This window comes from Zootoca vivipara, chromosome Z, assembly GCF_963506605.1.
Source record: "Zootoca vivipara chromosome Z, rZooViv1.1, whole genome shotgun sequence".
Classification (NCBI taxonomy): domain Eukaryota; kingdom Metazoa; phylum Chordata; class Lepidosauria; order Squamata; family Lacertidae; genus Zootoca; species Zootoca vivipara.
The window spans coordinates 27,447,682-27,468,225 of NC_083294.1; the positions used below are offsets into that span (position 1 = coordinate 27,447,682).

General features: G+C 43.5%; 1 protein-coding gene across 1 annotated transcript in view; it reads left to right on the forward strand.

Moving 5' to 3' along the window:
* The first annotated feature begins 382 nt into the window (after positions 1 to 382).
* Positions 383 to 20,544, forward strand: part of SH3BGRL (SH3 domain binding glutamate rich protein like) — a 37,960-nt gene continuing 17,798 nt past the window's right edge. Inside the window, exon 1 of the mRNA XM_035133101.2 lies at positions 383 to 623. Coding sequence (XP_034988992.1) covers positions 579 to 623 — 45 coding nt within the window. The 5' untranslated portion in view covers positions 383 to 578. The remainder of the gene's footprint in view (positions 624 to 20,544) is intronic.

Sequence of the window (20,544 nt, forward strand, 5' to 3'; positions counted from 1 at the left end):
ACTTGGCAGCTATGGGCAGAAAGTGAACAAAATCATAGCCGTCAAGTTTTCCCTTTTCTCGCGAGGAAGCCTATTCAGCATAAGGGAATTTCCCTTTAAGAAGGGGGAGAACTTGACAGCTATGCAAAATAGCTTCCCCGTTCCCGAAAAGAGAGCTTTACCCCTAAAACAGGAGCAACGCGTTCCCCGCCCCCCCATGAATGACCCAGGCCCAGCAGATCCTGCGCGGCTAATAAGCGAGCCCAGAAGCCTTCGGATTTCTGCTTCGGATTGTATCTCCACTGCAATTTCCCCCACTTCCTTTCGATTCTGCGATACAAACACGCTCTCCTCCCTCTCAGCTTCTTCCGGGGTTTGGATGATCAGTGGGCGAGTCCCATGCGTAGCAATAGCAGCAGCTGCAGCTCGTAGGAGGCGGGGCATTCCGTGTTTCCACACTGCACGGCGCTGCGCCCCTTCCCCTGCGCGCTTTCTCTCTCTCTCCCCATCCTTCTGCGCTCGGTTTTGGCTGACCCACTGTTCCCGGCCTCCTGCGCTCGTTCTGCCATTGCAAAGAAGCGCCTGCGCCCTTCTTCAGGATGGTGATCAAAGTCTACATCGCTTCTTCATCAGGTTCCACAAAGGTAAGGAGAAGCCAGCGGCTTTTGCTCCCCTCCCCTCGCCCAGAAGCTGTTCTCCTTCCTAACTTTCCCCCACCCCTTTGTACTGAAGGAAAGTTGCAGCAGCAGGCTCCTTCCCTTCCCTCTCTCCCGTTTCCCCTTGCAGTACTGCGATCTCTTACATTCAAGGCATTTCCCCATTTTTCTTCCTTATTTCTTTTATTTCCTCTGCTTGGTTACAAAAAAATTGGGCTGGGTGGCTTTTGTAAATTGTAGCGGGCAATTTGGGACAATCTTTAGCAGGGTTTATTTTATGTACCATTTTATGATGTGCGGGGGGCGGGGCAACCCTATGTATTATCGGCATCTTCAAGGCATACATGAGTGTGATCCTAAGCAATCTTACTCGGAGGCAAACTCCGCTGTGCTCAGTGCGACTTCCTGCCTTGCAAGTGTGCGTGCAAAGGGTTTGCAGTCTCAGATTCTCATCCTATGAACACTAGCCTAAGAAAGCTGATGCCACAGTAAGGCAACTTATCTCTGTGCTTGATTACCTGGTGGATAATTTCCCACTGAAAACAACTGGATTGATTCATGAGAAAACATGCAGTAGGGTTTTTTTTCCTCTTCAGTTGCCACAAAACACTGACAGTGCAATCCTTATGTACATGTTTATAGACATCTCAGAAGTTCCAGTAATTTCATTTTGTCTTGCTCCCAGGTAAATGGGTGTGCAGCTGCTGTCTACAGCTGCTAAAGCAACACATGGATCCCCTCTGGAATTTAACTACCCATTGACTTTAATAGGATTTGCTTCCAGCGAAGCATACATTGGATAGTGCTCTTTATTTAGTCTTCAAAGTTCTTTGCAAATACCCTTGAGGAAGGAGTACACATCTGTACTGATTACAGTACTTTGCATGCTCCAGTACTGAATCCTAATATTCAAGACTGCTTCTGCTTGCTTAGAGTGATCCTTCCAGCCCCCAACTTTTTTTAAATTTTTAATTGTATTGATTTGTCACAGATATATGTACAAACACATAACCATCTAAGTACAAGCGTGTTTGAGATAACTTGTTTGCAACCTAGCAAGTTTTTCACTAATAACTTTATGAAAAGCTTAAAAGTGGAGTAAACAGGATAGACTTCTGCTTCATTTGGTGATTCATGGGTCTCAGCAGCAAGTTATCTTTTGCTTACTTTAACTAGAAAAGGGCTAAATCTGCATCTTCAGACCTTCTGCCTACAAAACTATTTAGCTGGAATGCATGAAGGCATAATGTGAGTGCATCTTAGCATGTACAGAGTACATTCAAGTAGCAACCACCAACTCCCATGTTTCTGGGGTTAGGCGAAACTGTACCTAGGGAAGGAATGGGTTTCAGTTCTCATTCTTTTCGCTTTTTGGCAAAAGCACTTTTATTTCATGGAGATTATCCAGGAGGTAAGCATCCGTTTAATCCACTTAACGCCACTCTTTGGGCTTGTCCTGCTGTTCAGAATACAAAGGCTTGGATTTCCTCCTCTGTTATAGAAATTAAGCATTAACCTCCCCCATGTTCCTTTCCTGTTTCGTTTCTTCCCCTTTCAGTATCCAGTTCCACAATCTTGGATGCTCTTGTTTTTATTACATTTCTATATGACCTCCCTTCAAAGGGAGTGTGTGTTTGTGTGTGCAAGTGTAAATCTTGTTGTTCTTCAGACACAGCTTGTGTAACTTCAGAAATAGAGCTAAATCAAGTGCCTGATTGTAAGGTGTGTAAATCAGGTGTAGCCCCTGTGGCTCCATTTGGACAAGGAATTGGAGGGTCCTTTAAGAAGTAAATTTGGTACCAATGTAATTTAGAGCACAAGATACCTTGGTTCTAAGCTCTACTTGGCCACTAAGTTCAATGGGTAGCTTTGTACCAGTCTCTGCCTACCTCACAGGGTTGTTAGGAGGGTAAAGTGGGGAAATCCCATATATGTCCCCACTCCTACTCTTTGAAAGAAGGATGGAATGCAAATGTGATTAATAATATGACAAAGAACCTGAGCATAACTATGATTAAATAAAGCCTGCAACAAAATGTTGCAGTGTGGAATGATTCTGCTTAGGATGTTCTATTTCATCCTTTCTCTGTTTACTGAAGATGTTTGTACTATAGCTCAAACCTTGGGGTTCCCTGAACCTGCTTATAACCTCCCACTAATGCATGGATTCTGCTATTGGAGTTGCATAAGGACCCAGCTCTTGGAAAATTGAGAACATTGTTAGTGTATTATTATAACTCTTGGGCTCCAGGACAAGCTGGCTTTTAAAAAGAAAGAAATTCCCAACTTGAAATGTACTTGTGGCAGATCTGCCTTGTGAGTGGCCCATTCTAACCACAAAGCACAATTTTGTATGCCAGTAAAGGCTTTCTTAAAGTGCATCCTTGGAGCTGCTTTTTTTTTTAAAAAAGTCAGACTGTTGCTTCATCTTGCCCAGTAGGGTCAGCTTCTGTGATAGACAGCAATTAAGGTGCTTCCCATATTATTTTCCACTGACCTTTTAAACAATAGAAGCTGGGGACTGAATTTTGTTCTGTCACTGGACAATGGCCTAGATCCACAGAGATTTGAACTCAAAAGTGCTGATTTTGGAATCCAGAGTTTACTAGCCTTTGCATCATGGAGCCAACAACATAGGGGGGGTGCTGCTGTGCAGGTCTGGCTTGTCATTGCATCTGAAGCCTGACTGATGGGTTCTTTCCCACAAACAAGCCATGATCCGTAAAACCCAGAGCAAACTTTGGTTACAACTCACCGTCCTCTTGGAGGAAAAATAATAAAAGAGCCTGGGTTTGGACTTAATACTAAGTCAAACAATGGCTTAACTCTCACCAAACAATGGCTTAACTCTCACCAGGCTCACCTTTGAACCACAGTACGGTAGTTAAGTTTAATATGATGTGTGAGCCAGACCTTGCAAAAATTAAGGTGCAGCCTTTATGCAGCAAGGCAGAATGCAGTATACACTGGAACCTCATGCAGTTCAGTTTCTTGTGGATAATATTGCAGAATAACTGATGAAATGACTGTACAGTTATATGGGGGGGGGGGGGAAGAGGCTGTGCGTGTGGCAAACACCCATAAGGAAGTGGTGAAATAGTTGCACCAGTTTTTAAAGCACTTCTGAGGTGGATTTGGATTGTTGCTTTATCCTTGCATTGTGACTTCAGATGTTTACCAAGCAGCAGGATCCACCTTCTTCTAAATCTAAGGAGGCCCATCAGCAGAGTGACTTGGAGACCACCCACCCAGCTGTGTTGGAACAGCTGAATCTCTGGTCAACTCCTGCCTAAATGGTTAGAACACTTAAACGCTGGTAATGCAGCTCTTCTTACCCCTGGAATCTATGCTGCCTGCTCCCACCCTGCTGAGTTTTGATGTGAAAGGCCACTCAGTCATCTCCTTCCTACATGTTGCGACCACACTTGCCATACTATGCACAATTCTGATTGCCTCACTTAAAAAATAATATTGTAGACGGGAAACAGTGTTAGAAAATAGCGAGACGCCAAGTGCATTTTGTACCTGGCTATTGACCATTTGCGACCAAGTGAAGATGTCTGGGTGCCACCGTTTCAATCATCTGGAGGTGACTGGAATGTTTTCACACACTAGCAACACGTCCTGTAGAATTCTATCAGTTATATTTTATCTGCACAATCAGAATGAATTTCTGGAAGCAAGCTGCTTTTTCTGTGTAGTTAGAGCAGGAGCAGTCCGGAATAGGCCAATATGTATGTGGACTGTCCCTGGATCAAGGGACTTTTCTTGTTTAAGTTCTCAAAGTTCTTAACCTAGCTCAAGGTTGTCATCTGAAATAGCCAGATGTTTAACTGATAATCAATAAGAGTTAGTTCATTATTTGAAAAATAAGACTTTAGAGCTGTCTTACTCCAAAATGTCAACTAGACATTCTGTTTTGGGGACTGTAACCTTGGTTTAGGGGGCCATTTGGTGCCTAGCTTATATATTGTGAGTTTCTAACACTGACTGGAAAAGGTGCAGAAAGGGAAATATAGGGACGTTACAAAATTTGGTGCTTTTTAGTTAACGGGGGGAAATGAGTACAGTGGTACCTTGGTTTTAGACAGCTTAGTTTATAAACAACTTGCAAATAGAACGCTGTGCAAACCTGGAAGTCGGTGTTCCAGTTTGTGAACTTTGCCACTTTATGGAGACATAAAGTGAAGCTGGATGTTGGAAGATTCAGGACAAGCAAAAGAAACTACTTCTCACAGCACCCAGTTTAACTATGGGATTTGCTCCCACACGATGTTGGGATGGCCACCAAGATGGGTGGATCTGAAAGAGGATTAGACAAATTCGTAAGAACATGTGAAAAGGATCTAGGAGTCTTGGTAGACCAAAAACTTGACATGAGTCAACCGTGTGATGCAGCAGCTAAAAAAGCCAATGCAATTCTGGGCTGCATCAATAGGAATATAGCGTCTAGATGAAGGAAAGTAATAGTACCACTGTATTCTGCTCTGGTCAGACCTCCCCTGGAGTACTGTGTCCAGTTCTGGGCACCACAGTTCAAGAAGGATACTGACAAGCTGGAATGTGTCCAGAAGAGGGCAACCAAAATGGTCAAAGTGTAAAGTTTTCCTCTCTTTGAGTTCTCTACAAAGTACAGAGGAATTTGTTGATTTTGCCATTTCTGCGAATTGGGAGAATTGAGCTGATTCTGAACCCAATGTCAATGATTTGTAAATGTGCCTTGTTAATTGAACAAGCTAAATGTAAGAGTAACCTCAGGAAGTTTCGATGTTTAGTTTAATTTTGATTGCATTTTAAACAGCGTGAATATTCATGTTGCATGTATGTCTGTGTTAATAAGACCTTGCATTGTATTTGCAGTGGCCTGTGGCCAGTGTAGGGAACTTTGACCTTCCAGATGTTGCTAAACTGCAACTTCCATCATCCCTGACCATTAGTCATGCTTGCTAGGGGATAGCAGTTGTAGTTCAGCAACACCTGGAGGCCCAAAGGTTCTTCACTCCTGAACTGGAACTGCTTTTGCTTTTCGCAAGAGCCCAGTTTAAAGGGAAAGATAACCAACCCTCTCCCAAATTCTATATGCGGAGGTCTCTGGAGTGGGGAGGCTCTTTTTTGCCTAGTTAATACTGGAATTTGGATAAGTTGCATGAGTCTCTGTCATTGCTTCTGAGATCTCCCCCAACATAAAGTGCAGATTTGGATGGATTCCTGCTATTGCTTTCTTTTGTCTAAAACCCATCAAGAAATGAGAGTAAAGACTCTGCCCGGTGTGTGCGCCAAATGACTTTAATGGAGGGGTTGGTTCCATAAATAATGAGTGGCTATCAAGCTATATCAAACTTTATGGGCCCCTGGACCCAATTTTCTTTCGAATTTGGAGGGAAGACTTGTACACGTTTTGAATAAGCAAGATTGGACCACTTTAATAGAGTTTATGATATAACAAGAGCATGGGGACAGCATGTATTATTATTATTATTATTATTATTATTATTATTTATTACTATTAATGTAAAAAACCTTTCTTCGTATGCAGCCTGCTGATAATGCACTTCATATATAGGTCATGCAGCTTAGGCTTTTATACAGGCTATTAAGTTATCTCCCTCCTTGGGGGGGGGGGTAGATTTCACACAACAAAAGGGGTCCCACAGCAGAGATTACTTTCAACAGCTCAATACACTGACAGTGGCTTTTAGTCCTATAGCAAGTGTGTGCTAGCATCCATGTGCATGGATAGGGGAATTGGTGGTGCTTATCTGTAATAATCATAAAGGATATGACGTAGGGTATACAGTATAGGAATCTATGGCCTGGGCAACCTTTCATACGTGAGTCCCATTGCATACTACAAAGCCAGGTGCCTCTAGTCAATTGCATGCAGCTGATGATGTTTGTTTGTAATGAAGAACATTAGTCTTTCAGTACAAATGAAATGCCACCTCATTAACGACTGGACAACGTGCAAAGAATACTTTTTCCAAACAGCGAGGCATGGTGCAAACCAAATAAACAAATGTGAAGCAATTGAGGATAAATGAGCACACTTTTTGGGTGGTGGTGGTGGTTATTGTCTAGTTCAGGCATCACCAACCTTTTTGTGCCTATGGGCACATTTGGAAATTTGATAACATTCCGTGGACAGCAGTAACATTACTACTGTCATGGGAAGAGTGTTGGTGGTGGCGGCGGCATTGAGCAAAGCAGCCACTGTAGGGGTGTGACAAAAAAAAAAGGCCGCCATTTGATTTTGGCGTAATGCAAAGTGATTGCTGCATCTAAAATAGTGGGGAAATCTGAGCACAAAATGGTGCATCGATGACACAGCTGTTGTCCCATCAATAGGGATAAAAGGTCACCAGTGCGGTCACAAAGCAAAGTTCTTTGCACCTCTACTCTGGATAGGGAGGACAGGCACTCAGTCTTGGCACCAAGTGCGACATGGGGATATTTAAGGAGATGTGTTGAATGTAGGAGAGGCGGAAGCAGTACAAATCACTGATTCTTGTGCCCTGTGGATTTAGAGGGGATATTTACTTAGACTTTCAGGGTTTCACAGAAGTACCAGCAGCAACATTTCCCCTCAGTTTGCAGCCTCTAGTGTAATTTCTGCTCATTTGAACATGGTATTTACTATTGGTGGTGATTTAGAAGTATTCTCTGGAAGTAGTCCTGATATTCTGACTGGATGAATGTTTTGCCCAGTGAAATGACCCAGCAGAACAATGACTTTACAGTTGTTGGTTTTTTTTTTAATAAAAAAAAACCCTAACAAATGATTAGCTAAAGCATTTGGCACAGATTCCAGTTTTCCTTCTGGGAGGCAATCTGCCAGTCACACCTTTTAAATATGATTTCTGTTCCTTCCCCTTCCTTCTGTTGGGTGTGGTCTTCCATGTTTCCTCAGTCCTTTACAAGACATGGCTTAATCCTGCAGGGTACAGTCTCCTTGTAAAGTTCCCACAGGTTATTAGGGAAGAGCCATTTTAAAACGCACAAACATAAACACACACCAATAAATATTTACAGACTTAAACCCATAATCTTTATTGTTCCTGAGATGCGGAGGGGCAATATAATGTGATCAGCATGGTACTAAATCTCATTTGACAAACTCACTCAGGCTTAAGGGCTAATGCCACACCATTCAGAGTTCTGTTTTCCCCACAGCAGGTGAGGCTGTGCACCACATTGTGTTTCCAGGGAAGATTAAGGATGATAAAGGCAACTTTTCCTTTCTGGAGAAGCATCCACCCCCTTCCCTGTCCCTGCTCAATGGTCACAGTACTCCGGACTGGTCAAGTTATTTATTGGTATTTCTATGCACCCCACCTTTTCAATTAAAGAATTCAAAGCAACAAATGCAACCCCTTTTCTTCAAACTTTATTTAGCATTGCAACAACCCTGCAAGGTAGCTTGAGCCAAGTAATAGCAGCTGACACAAGGCCAGCTAGTGAGTTTTGTGGCTGAGTGGGAATTTGAACCTGAGAAATCCCACAGGTACCTCTCACTGCAAGAAAAAAAATTAAATCAATAATCTTTTGTTGCCCTTTCATGGTACTCAAAATCACGAGCTTGTACTGGCTTCCTCTCACTGCCCAACAATAGGAGCAGCTCTAAGGTACCTCCCCCACTTCACTTCTCTTGATACACCTCTCTCTCTCTCTCTCTCTCTCTCTCTCTCTCTCTCTCTCTCTCTCTCTCTCTCTCTCTCTCTGATGTTAGCAAATGACCAAACTGGGGTTGGTGAAGGGGAGAGATAGAGAGACAGAACTAGTTGTTCCAGGTAGTTCCAGGCATACCAAGGTAAATTCCCACTTGGTAAATAACTTTGCCGATGACAAGCAGGGCAGTGTTAACAATGGCTAAACAATGAAGCTATTGTTTTGTCATAGATTTGTTTAACCTGTGTGATAAAAAGGTAAAGGGACCCCTGACCATTAGGTCCAGTCGTGACCGACTCTGGGGTTGTGCGCTCATCTCACATTATTGGCCGAGGGAGCCGGCATATAGCTTCCAGGTCATGTGGCCAGCATGACAAAGCCGCTTCTGGCAAACCAGAGCAGCACATGGAAACGCCGTTTACCTTCCCGCTGTAGCGGTTCCTATTTATCTACTTGCATTTTGACGTGCTTTCAAACTGCTAGGTTGGCAGGAGCTGGGACCAAGCAACGGGAGCTCACCCCGTCACAGGGATTCAAACCGCCGACCTTCTGATCAGCAAGCCCTAGGCTCAGTGGTTTAACCGCAGCGCCACCTGGGTCCCTGGAACCTGTGTGATAGTCCCTGCTAATCCTTTAATTAGCATGTATGATGGCTAATTAAGTCAGACCCTGTGTGCTGGACAGACATCCTTAATTCTGTGAAATCTCCACCATACATTTATAGCACTGCAATAACTTTTAAACATTTAGTCCCTCTTTGCCTGGAACTCTGGAATGGCAGCTCTGTGACGGGAATAAGAGACTTCTAACAACTCTTGGTACCCTTACAAAACTACATTTCCCTAGATTCTTTGGGGAAAGCTGTAACCATTAAAGTGATATCACTGTGTTGTAAATGTGAGGTTTTTCAGATCTCCACCTCTGATGTTGTGGTTAGATATTAGAGGTTCTTGACATTGCTGCTTATTTCTTCCATTTTACTGCTGCTGTTTAGTTTGAATTTGGGCGCTAATTTGGGTGCTACCACTTAAGCTTCAAGAGCTACCATTTAATGAAAATGTACATGCATTGTTTAAATCTGCCTTAAGCATTTTCTTAAAGAAAGCTCAGGAAAGGTGGGCTAATCATGAGATTTTGGTAATACTGGGTAGCATTACTACCTATTACTGAGATACAGCTGTGCCTGAACAATATCTATAAATGTGGGTTAGGTCAGTATATATTTTTATGAAAGGCATTCATTGTTCAAGTAACAGCACAGAAATGCACAGCAACCAGCCTTTGGGGAAACAGTTATTTTAATATTTCTGACAGTTTCCTGGCAGACAGCTGTGTTAAAATCTGACAGTTTCCTGGCAGACAGCTGTGTTAAAATCCCAGTTTTTAGATCCCTTAAAATGCCATTTTCTGTATCTGTTGTCGTGAGCTCTTGATTTAGATGTATTGACAGTTGTACAACACTACTCAGGACAGTGTGGAAATGGATATATCCACACCGGATATATATACTCTCTTTTAATTCCAGTTGTCTTATCAGGTTCTGGGACTTAAAATAATAATAATAATAATAATCCAACCCTCAAGGAAGTTTCACTACATGATAACCACCTCTCTCCCACTGCATACACACCCAGCCCTCATTCTAAAGTTCCCTGGGTTCACTGGAAAATCCCAGTAGCAAGTAGGCTACAAATGTGGGAACCTGTGGCCCCCCAGATTTTGTTGGATTTCAGCTCCCATCAGCATCAGCTAGGGTGGCCAATGATCGCAGTTGATGGAAATTGTCCCCGAGTGACATCTGGAGCGCTACAAGTTCCACAGACCTGCCTAGAGGAGAAAGGTTAAATAAAGGGTTCATAGTCTTTCCATAAGTTTCCTTGTGTGAGAGTTACACCTAGGTCCCCGGCAGTCAAAGTTCTGCAGTACCAGTTGCTCCTTTGGGACAGCTCCGACTTTCATTTTTAAATGTTAAGGCTCTAGGTCAGGGTTGGCAACCTAAGGCCCATGGGCCACAAGCGGCCCACGGGGGTCGTTTAACCAGCCCACGAGCCTCCCCGAGCCACCCGCTCAGCGAGTCCCCGCCCGCTGTGCTAAACCAGCGTGGTGCAGGGACTCACTTCCATGCCACCCAAAATTGCGTCTGTGGACACCGAAAATTGTGTGATCCGGTCCACGGAGAGATCTCTGCTGGAGTGAACCAGCCCAGGCAAGGTAAACCTTGCTGATCCCTGCTCTAGGTGGATGCCGTGACTTTTTAAAAATGTGATAACCAAATGGCCTGGGCCAAGCCAGAATCCCCAGAACAGAAAGGGGATTTAGTAGACAATGTGAAGGCAAACTTATAGCTGCGTTCATATTCCTTTGCTGAACTTTTAAAGCAGTAAATCCTAACCCATCATGTTCAGGGAGTGCCCTCCAGCAATTGTTGAGGTTTTATGTGGTGTTTATTTTGGACTAGGCAAAAAGCCATTTCCGAGCATGTAAAAGTCAAACATGGTTTGGCTGATTTCAGAGACTGCCAAAGGGCAGACTCTTTTCGCATTGAAAAGCATTAATTGGGGTTATGGCTATGATGATTTGGGAGGTGCTCAGTGCTTTAAAAAGAAGCAGGAGGCTGCTGGAAGGCATCCTTTTGAAACCGGATAACGTTTTCCACATTGCATTGCAGACGGAAGTTAGTTGTTTTGACCCAAGCATACACTCGTTTTATTTCTTCTTCTTCTTTATTTTTTTTAAAGTGCTTTGTTTCCAAGCATATGTTTTAAGGAGAGGAACAATGGCATGTCTGATGCTGGGTTCTGCAGCGGCAACATGCAAACTCAAAAGGCACATCCACTAAAAAAGAAGAAGAAGATTAATCAGGTTTTCTAGATCTTATGTTTTCAAAGTCAGGCATTCAGCTTGAAATTGCAGTTGGGGGTGGTGGTGGAAATGGGTAAGATGACCAAGCAGGGCCCTTGGCCCCACCTAACCAGATAGAAAGCATTATTGAAGGTAGAATTATAGCACATAGAGAGGAACCGGCATGGCTTCTGCAAGCAGTGGCGGACTTGGGTACTATGGTGCCCTGTGCGAGGGCAAAATTTGGCACACACCCCCGTCCTCGCACTACTTTCCCAAAGGTGGGTAAGGAGGTACCTGGCTTTGTGAAGGAGGCACAAAGACTCTGGCAGGGACCTAGAGCCCTCCCATCTCCTTCCCACAGCTGGGAAAGTGCTAGCTAGGCTTTGGAACAGAGGCAGAAGGACTCTAGGACCCTTAGGGAGCCTCATGCCTCCTACCCAAAGCCCAGCACCTAGTTCACCCTGCTTTGAGATGGCATCCCCTTGGATCAGTTACCAGTATGTGGTGCACCGCTTGCACAACCCTAAATCTGCTCCAGCTATAAGGCTAGGTTCTGTCTAACAAGTGTTTCTCAAACTTGGATTCCCAGCTTTAGTTGGAGTATAACCTTCCATAGCATAACCTTCCTGGTTAGGTGGGGCCAAGGGCCCTGCTTGGTCAGCTTACCCATTTCCATCCCACCACCACCTGCAATTTCAAGCTGAACCAAGAGCTCAAGTTCATCTTGTTTATTTCCCATGCTCCATGCATTAGTATACAGACATTGAAGACCATTGATCATTCCCCCATGTATCTTATTTAAGGATTTTTTCCTCCCACCACTAAGTCTGCGTGCTGTTTCCTCCATTTAGTCCTTGACATTTGGGTGATCATCTTCAGCACTTGGTAGACTCCTACTTTCAGGATCACTGTCTCCCTCCCCTAAATAAGTCAATTTAAAGCCCTCCTGATGAGGTTTTTGAGTTTCATGGCAAAAACATTCCTCCCAACTCTTGTGAGGTGCAGCCCATCACTTGCCAGAAGTCCATCTTCAAGAAACTGCAGACCGTGATCTATGAATCCAAACTGTTCCTACTTGCACCATTTGTGAAGCCAGTTGTTCCCCTATTTTTCCCTCTCTCCCTGGGCCACGTCGTTCAACTGGGAGGACAGATGAGATGACAATTTGTGCATTTGATTGCTTCAACTTCCTGCTGAGAGCCTCATAATCACTTTTGATCTTCTGAAGGCTATGGCTTGCAGTGTCAGTGGTTCTCACATGGACCAAAAGGAAGGGGTAATTGTCAGTGGGTTTTATGATTCCTAGCAGCCATTCTGTTACATCTTGGATCTTGGCCCCAGGGAGACAGCACACCTCTCGAGACGTCTTATCAGGCCCACAGATCACTGCTTCTGTACCCCTCAGTAGGGAATCCCTCTTATACGTCAGTAATTTTAACCACTAACTTGTTTAAGAAAAAGTAGAGAGTAGGGATCAATGGGCAGTTCTCACAGTGGAGGCTTTTATTAAGAAGTGAGGTCCCTCAAGGATTCATATTGGGCCCAGTGCTTTTTAAGTTGTTCATAAATTAGTTTGGGTTGAGCTGCTTGGCAGCCAAGTTTACTGGTGACACTCCGTTGTTACTGGAGGTAAGAACAGAAGGGCATTGCAAAGAGCTCTGAAAGAATCTTTTCAAAGTGCATGAATGGCAATTAAATTACCAAATGTTATTCAATGCAAGCAAGTGCAAAGTGACACATACTATTGCAGAAAATAAAATCCACATATACGCCTATGGAGTCTGAACTGCTGATGACTGACTAGCTTGATGAAGATTGTGACCCAGTGTGTAGCAACTGCGAAAAAGGTGAATCCCAGGTAAGGAATAATTAGGAAATAGATTGATAATAAAACTGCCAGTATCACAACGTTGTTAAACAAATGTTGGACACGCTTTGAATACTGTGTACAGTTTGGGTTTGCTGCATCTCAGAAAGCATATTGTGCAGCTGGATAAGGTCCAGACTAGCAACTAAAACAAACACAGAATAAAGAATTATGCATGGTTTGGAGAAAGAGGAAGAAGAGGAGGAGGAGTTTGGATTTGATATCCCGCTTTATCACTACCCGAAGGAGTCTCAAAGTGGCTAACATTCTCCTTTCCCTTCCTCTCCCACAACAAACACTCTGTGAGGTGAGTAGGGCTGAGAGACTTCAAAGAAGTATGACTAGCCCAAGGTGACCCAGCAGCTGCATGTGGAGGAGCGGAGACACGAACCCAGTTCACCAGATTACGAGTCTACCACTCCAAACCACTACACCACACTGGATAGAGAAGTTTTTCTTGCCCCTCTCACAACTAGAATCTTGAGTCATCTAATAAAGTTGAATGTTGAGAGCGTCAGGGCAGACAGAAGAGTGTATTTGTCTGGGTTACGTGGTGGAATTTTCTACCACAGGACCATGTTGCAAGGGCCACCAACTTGGAGGTCTTTAAAAGGAGTTTATTCATGGAGGACAGGCATCCCCAAACTTGGCCCTCCAGCTGCTTTGGGACTACAGTTCCCATCATCCCTGACCACTAGTCCTGTTAGCTAGGGATGAAAAAAGCTGGCAGGTTGAGTTTGGGGATGCCTGATGGAGGACAAGGACTATCAGTGACTACTAGTCATGACCTATATATATTAGCTCCAGTATCAGAGGTGGTATGGGAAGGGTGTTGTTGCACTGAGGTCCTCCTCATTAATTTCTCACAGGCCTCTGCTTGGCCACTGTGATGCCAGAGTACCTGAGCCTCCAGTCTGAGCCCACGAGGATATTACATTACTGCATTAACATCTGGAGGGCACCAGGTTGCAGAAGGCTGTTCTGTGTAAACCTCTGGGTAGGAGACCCTGAGGGCAACTGAAGATGGCAATTTGGTTGATGACTTGTTTGTGAGATTCTAGAAGCAATTATCTGGATGCCTTAGAAATAGAATTCTGAACTAGGTGAATTTTGCCAGGAAGCTGACACCAGACATCAGCAGCACAGGACCTGTGAGAGATCATAAAGAAGGCTGATCGCTGAAGAATTGATGTTTTTGAATTAGGGTGCTGGAGGAGACTTTTGAGAGTTCCATGGACTGCAAGAAGATCAAACCTATCCATTCTTAAGGAAATCAGCCCTGAATGCTCACTGGAAGGACAGATCCTGAAGCTGAGGCTCCAATACTTTGGCCACCTCATGAGAAGAGAAGCCTCCCTGGAAAAGACCCTGATGTTGGGAAAGATGGAGGGCACAAGGAGAATGGACGACAGAGGATGAGATGGTTGGACAGTGTTCTCGAAGCTACGAACATGAGTTTGACCAAACTGCGGGAGGCAGTGGAAGACAGGAGTGCCTGGTGTGCTCTGGTCCATGGGGTCACGAAGAGTCGAACAAGACTAAACAACTAAACAACAGCAGCAGCAGCAGCAACAAACAACAACAACAACAACAATTGTGAGAGAGACTGAACTTCAGACCTCTTGAATGATCAATCTGCCAGTAAATTGCTCCCCCCTTTCAACTTAGCAGGTAGAGTATTCAGGGATTCAGGACTTTTTTAGCTGTGTGGTTTGCTTGTTTTTTGCTGGGTGGTCTTGGGCAAATTGTTGCCTGTCCATTTTGATTATCCTTAGTAAAAACAAAAAAACCGAAACCTTACAGGGTTGTTGCTAAGACAAATAAACTGAAAATGCTTTTGCAATTCTTAAAAAATGTGCAGTAGGCTGCTGGTTTCTTTTGTGAAACTAGTCATTTTTTGAGGCTGAAGAACATGCATAAGACTTTCTGAACAGTTTAACAAACTTTGGAATATTTGGACAATGTATGGTTGGAGGCAGTTAATACGTCTAGTTTGATTGGGAAATATTTTCTTCTTGTACAATGACTTATGCTATGTTGTATAATGAACGATCATTTGAAATACTTTTTAAAAACATACAAACATTCCCACAAGCAAGCTTTCATACTGTGGCTATTGCCGCAGAATAATTATTAGTTTTAAGTATATCTGTCTAAAGTGCAACTTTCACTTACGTTAATAAAGCTACCCTTCACATTCCTTTTAATACCTTGCAGAAGTCTTCAAAATAACTCCTTATTCTGCTCTCCTAGTTCATTTAAGGGACATGGGTGGTGGTGTGGGTTAAACCACAGAGCCTAGGGCTTGCTGATCAGAAGGTCGGCGGTTCGAATCCCTGCTACGGAGTGAGCTCCCGTTGCTCGGTCCCAGCTCCTGCCGACCTAGCAGTTCGAAAGCATGTCAAAGTGCAGGTAGATAAATAGGTACCGCTACAGCAGGAATCCTTTGATGGTGTTTCATGCTTGGCAGGGGGTTGGACTGGATGGCCCTTGTGGTCTCTTCCAACTCTATGATTCTATGATTCTAGGAAGGAAAACAGCATTTCTGTGCGCTGCTCTAGTTCGCCAGAAGCGGCTTTGTTATGCTGGCCACATGACCTGGAAGCTCTCTCAGCCAATAACGCGAGATGAGTGCCGCAACCCCAGAGTCGGTCACGACTGGACCTAATGGTCAGGGGTCCCTTTACCTTTTAGTTCATTTATTATTATTATTATTATTCCTCCCATTGTGCCCTTTCCACTGTCTATTGTACTATATGCACCAAGGAAACTTGCTAGGATAAAAATCTGGACAGCACAAACGCTCAGTTTAATTTTGCAGAGCCTGTGTTGGCTCTCACATACTCTAAGGAATACTGGCTTCCTCATGTTAAATACATATGCAGCTTGAAACGGTGTCAACTGAGAGGCCCATCTGACAATCTCTCTCTCCCTGGAGTAAAACCAGCTGCTTTTAGTTTACTTTCTTGTCAAGTTATCGGAAGCAATGTGATCTTCTGGGTTTTTGCAGCAGAACACAACTCTGCTGTTCTTCCCCCACACTTTTCTTTTTCTAAGACAATAAGAGGTTGTGCTCGTATCATACCAAATTAACTCTTTGGCATTAGGTAGTGTATATATTTTTGTTTGTGTTTTTTAAAACACAAAAATATATGTTTTCCTGATGTGAAAGGTTCTATGCCTTCCTTAAGAATAAAATAAAAATATGCACATTTTTAGTAGTATAATAACTGAATACAAAACTGAAGCCTGAATGCATCTATCTGCAGATAAACAAATGTTTTATCAATATTAAATGCACACTGTTCAGAGAAATTCAGCATTATTCAATGCAAGCTGCTCATTCATTCCAATTTAATTTGTAATCTAATCATAGCACTAAAAAGAAATTACTCAGACCAAGCACATTTTGTAGACAACTTGATCTTGGATATATTTAAGTCTTTATCTCCCCCATTAACTTATATGGATCTATTGTCTCCTTCCTGTATCCTTTCATTCCAGTTGATATGAAATATGTAAATCTATTTCTGTAAATCTATCATCTTGCTGCATGCTTTCTCTAATCCTTATTATATTTGTAATTTGATCATCTGAATACAATACAAAAGCACTGTGATACTGCTTTAAACAGTCATAGCTTCACCCAAAGAATCCTTGGAACTGTGTTGTTTTGTTAATTTATACCCTGCCTTTTTCCTGACATGACTCAAGGTGGCTTGCTGATAAAAACAAGAATCTTTAAAAACATAGAAAACCCAATTATTAAATTACTATTAAATATTGATAGAATTAAAACTATATTCAAATATAAAATTTGTTTAAAACATGCCAGTAAGTACAGGTGGAGACCATTTTAGGCTTGTCAAATTGTGATGTGCTATTGCCGCCATGTGGGTCCTTTTGGACCCAGAAGAAGGCAGAGCGGTGTGGGGAGGGGTGAACCGGGTGGGAGGGTGCTTATATATGCATGGGGGCCAGGAACGGAACCCTTGTGTGAAATGGCCACTGCCTGTACAATAAAACCAGCACAGCAGCAACGCTTTAATTAAAATCAGTCAGTTCCTAAAAGCCTGTTGGAACAAAAAAATCTTCACCTGCTGGCAGAAGAACAACAAGGAAGGAGTCAGTTTAGCTTCTCTAGGGAGGGAATTCAAAGTTTGGGAGCACCCACCAAGAAGGCGCTTGGTAGTTTGTTAAGGGTGCTGAGAGTTGTTAGAAGGCAACCCACACCCAATTCCCCTGACAGAGCCACAGTTACCAGGGTACTTTAACAAGCAATCCTCTCTTCCCAGGGAACCGATATGTATATGCTGTGATTTATAGGAAGTAGACCTATTAAAACTAATGAACATGATTAAGGTAGTCCATTAATTTTGTGACTCTGTTCTTAGTTGAATGCCACCTGCCGTCTCCATGGAAATTTCCCACATGTATTTAGCTCTTCAGAGAATAGCTTCCGAACTGACCTGCTGAAATTCCAGCATGCCTCAGCATGTGGAAATAGGTATGTCCATACCATTTAAATCACTGGAAATAAAATAGCTGGGTGGGGAGCAAATGCTTAGGTGAGGAGCAAATGGATGTAGAGGCGAAGTGACAGAGACTGCCCATGAAATGCCACAACAGGTAGGACACTCTGCCCTCTCCCCCAATGCACTAGCAAGCTTCCACGCCAGGAGTGACTGCAGATGTAGAACACATTTTTTTAATTGACTGATTCTCTGTGATAAAGAGAGAATTATTATTATTATTAATGTTTAAATGCCGCACACTGGCATTTTGTTGAGAATTATGTCATGTGGTGCAATAAATCTCTGTCTCAAAGCACCCCAAGTGGTTTTATGCAAGTAGAACCTATTCCATCACCTGGTGACTACATGATGCACCTGATGCCATCTCTCTGGCCTTTTTGCAGCCTGGCAGATACTTCTCCACCGGTTCTCCCACTGGACCCTCCTCTGGCTTAGCTCATGAGGAGAGGGAGAGTGAAGGTAAAGATTCTGGATCCTTTGGAGCAATGTACAGGCTTGTCCAATGCCCAAGGTGAAATGTCTAGGCGAGCTGGGCTGCTTAATATGGTTCTTCAAGTGTACTGGGGTTTCCTGCAGGTCCAAAGCCTCTTTTTTGGATGAAGTTCTCCAAGTGTCTGGGTCTGAGGGAAGCACCGTAGCTTAGCAGTGGCTTTCTTACGGAAGGTTCCAGTTCCTGGTTTTATACCATCCTATCTATGGTGGGATGAGAACTTTACAGAGGCTGATTCTCCTGTAGCTTAAATGTGCCATTACCATTTGTGATATTACCTGTATGTGCCTTCAAGGCACACACATGCAGGGAAATGGCTTGGTGACCTTGAAGCTAGTTCACTGCTTGCATCATCAGTCCTGAATGTATCCAGTCTTAGCAATTCACACTTGGTGAGGTGTGTTTAAAGGTAAGGGTAAAGGGACCCCTGACCGTTAGGTCCTCATGTTTAGTCTTCACTAAAAATGTTCATCATCTGAAACCATGACATCTTTTCTAGTTAATTTTTTGAGATTTTTTTTGTTTTTGTATTTTCTTATTCTTTCAGCACAACTCCTAACTGAACATCTTGGTGCATTGCATATGCATTTCAAAGCCACCATCAAACACATATACTGTATGCTTGTGCTTTTTTTGATTGTCCACTACTTGCCCAGAATGTTTTGTCGTCAGCTGCACAAGCTTTTGCAGGTGACACGACTTCATGTGTGATTCCTGGCTCAAAAAAGCCCCAGTGCCTGAGACAGCAGAAGCAGCAAGAGTTCAGCAGTAATTACCCATTTCTAAAAATAGTCATGTTTTATCAGACCTCATGCAATGCAGAGCAACAGGGAAAGCGCTTGGAGCTCTTTGCTGCAAATGTCCTGATGGTGCTTGAATGCCTTATGGTCTTAAGAGATGTCAGCACCCGTTGGGTGTACTCAGCACCCTATTAGCAGGATTGCTAGAAGTCTTTGGGAGACTGAGGAGTGAGGTCCACATGTCCGTTTTCTTCAAGTGGTGACATCAGTGGTGTAATAGTAAATTATGAAATGCTGGCACTCTTTGTGACAACCATAGCCATGCCTCTTCATGAATTTTGTTTGGCCAGTGCATACTATGGCTTCAACACCAAGCTAGAGATTTTTGCACATTTTGAGCATTTTCCGCTCAAATCCTGCTTTGCTTAACATCTAGCCTGATGAAGACTACTGGTGGACTCAAAAGCTTGTTCACTATTTTGTGTCATTTTGCTTGGGACTTTGGAAATCCTTCTCCACCCCTCCCTTTTATCCATGCATGCCATGCCAATCTACTTCTTTTTCTGCCTAGCTTCCTTGATGGGTTTCTCTCAGAATAAAGCCTTTTCATTTGGCATGCAGAAGATTAGCAAATAGTATCCCAGGAGCTGGCCTTGTTGCCCTGTTGTTAAATAAGTAACAGAACTTCATCCCTACCTGCCTCTGCACCACTGAGTGGCATTGTCTCAATTTAGACATCACACTAAACCATGGATTGCAATAATCATAACTTAGAACCCAGACTGTAGTTTCAGCTTCCAACCACAGTTTAGAAATTCTTGCCTGCTTTTGTTTTCCAAACAATGTGTGCTCCTTCTCACAGGCTATTCCACAGAGCTCCAAACCATAGTAAGTTGGTTCAAATGGAGCCTTAAGCCAAGTTGTGACTTAGCCCGAAAGCACTGGCTCCTGGAGCAGAGATTGACATTTCTTTGCTTCTCTTCCAGCCCTGTTGCTGCTGGTGCTGGAGCAAAACAAACCCAAGTTCAGATGACAGGCTAAACCAAATCATGGCTTAGCACAGCAGCAGCGAGAGGATTGGGGGAGGAACACAGTGACCATGATCTTTTGAGGAACCTACTTGTTTGTGCATTCTCCTGAAGCCATAGTTTGGTTTAACATTAGGTGTGAACTGGCTCTATGTCAGGAGTTGGCAACGTTTTTTGAGGCTGCTCCGGTCCACTCCCCGGCAGACCTCTCGGTGGGCTGGAGCATGTGTGCCCATGTGCGCACTCAAGCTATTTCTGGCGCTCTTCCGGGACGGAGGAGTGCCTGTGCGCATGTACACATGCTATTTCCGGCACTCTTCTGACTCGAAAGTTGGTCCCCGTGTTGAGAAAAAAAAATGGTGCCGCAAAGGGAAAAAAAGCACGGAATCCCCACGCCGATCCACGGAACAGCCACGGGCCGGTTCCAGGAAGCTCATGGGCCAGAACCGGCCAATGGGCCTTAGGTTGCTGACCTCTGCTCTATGTCTTTCCTTCTGCACAAAAGAGAGAAAACTTGGCCACAAGCTTTTAAATAGTTTTCTTTGGCAGATTAATAAACTAAAGCATTAAATGATTGATAGATTTGGTGAAGAGGTTAATCTGTAGGGTTGATAATTGAAGAGCTCCGTTGTTCTGCTTTTGAATTAGTTGTGACTCTGGTTTGCTACTGAAATAGAAAGTGAAAAAAGTCAAAGCCAAGCTGGTATTTTGCTTCCAGCAATGAGTGCTGTCTCTTGATT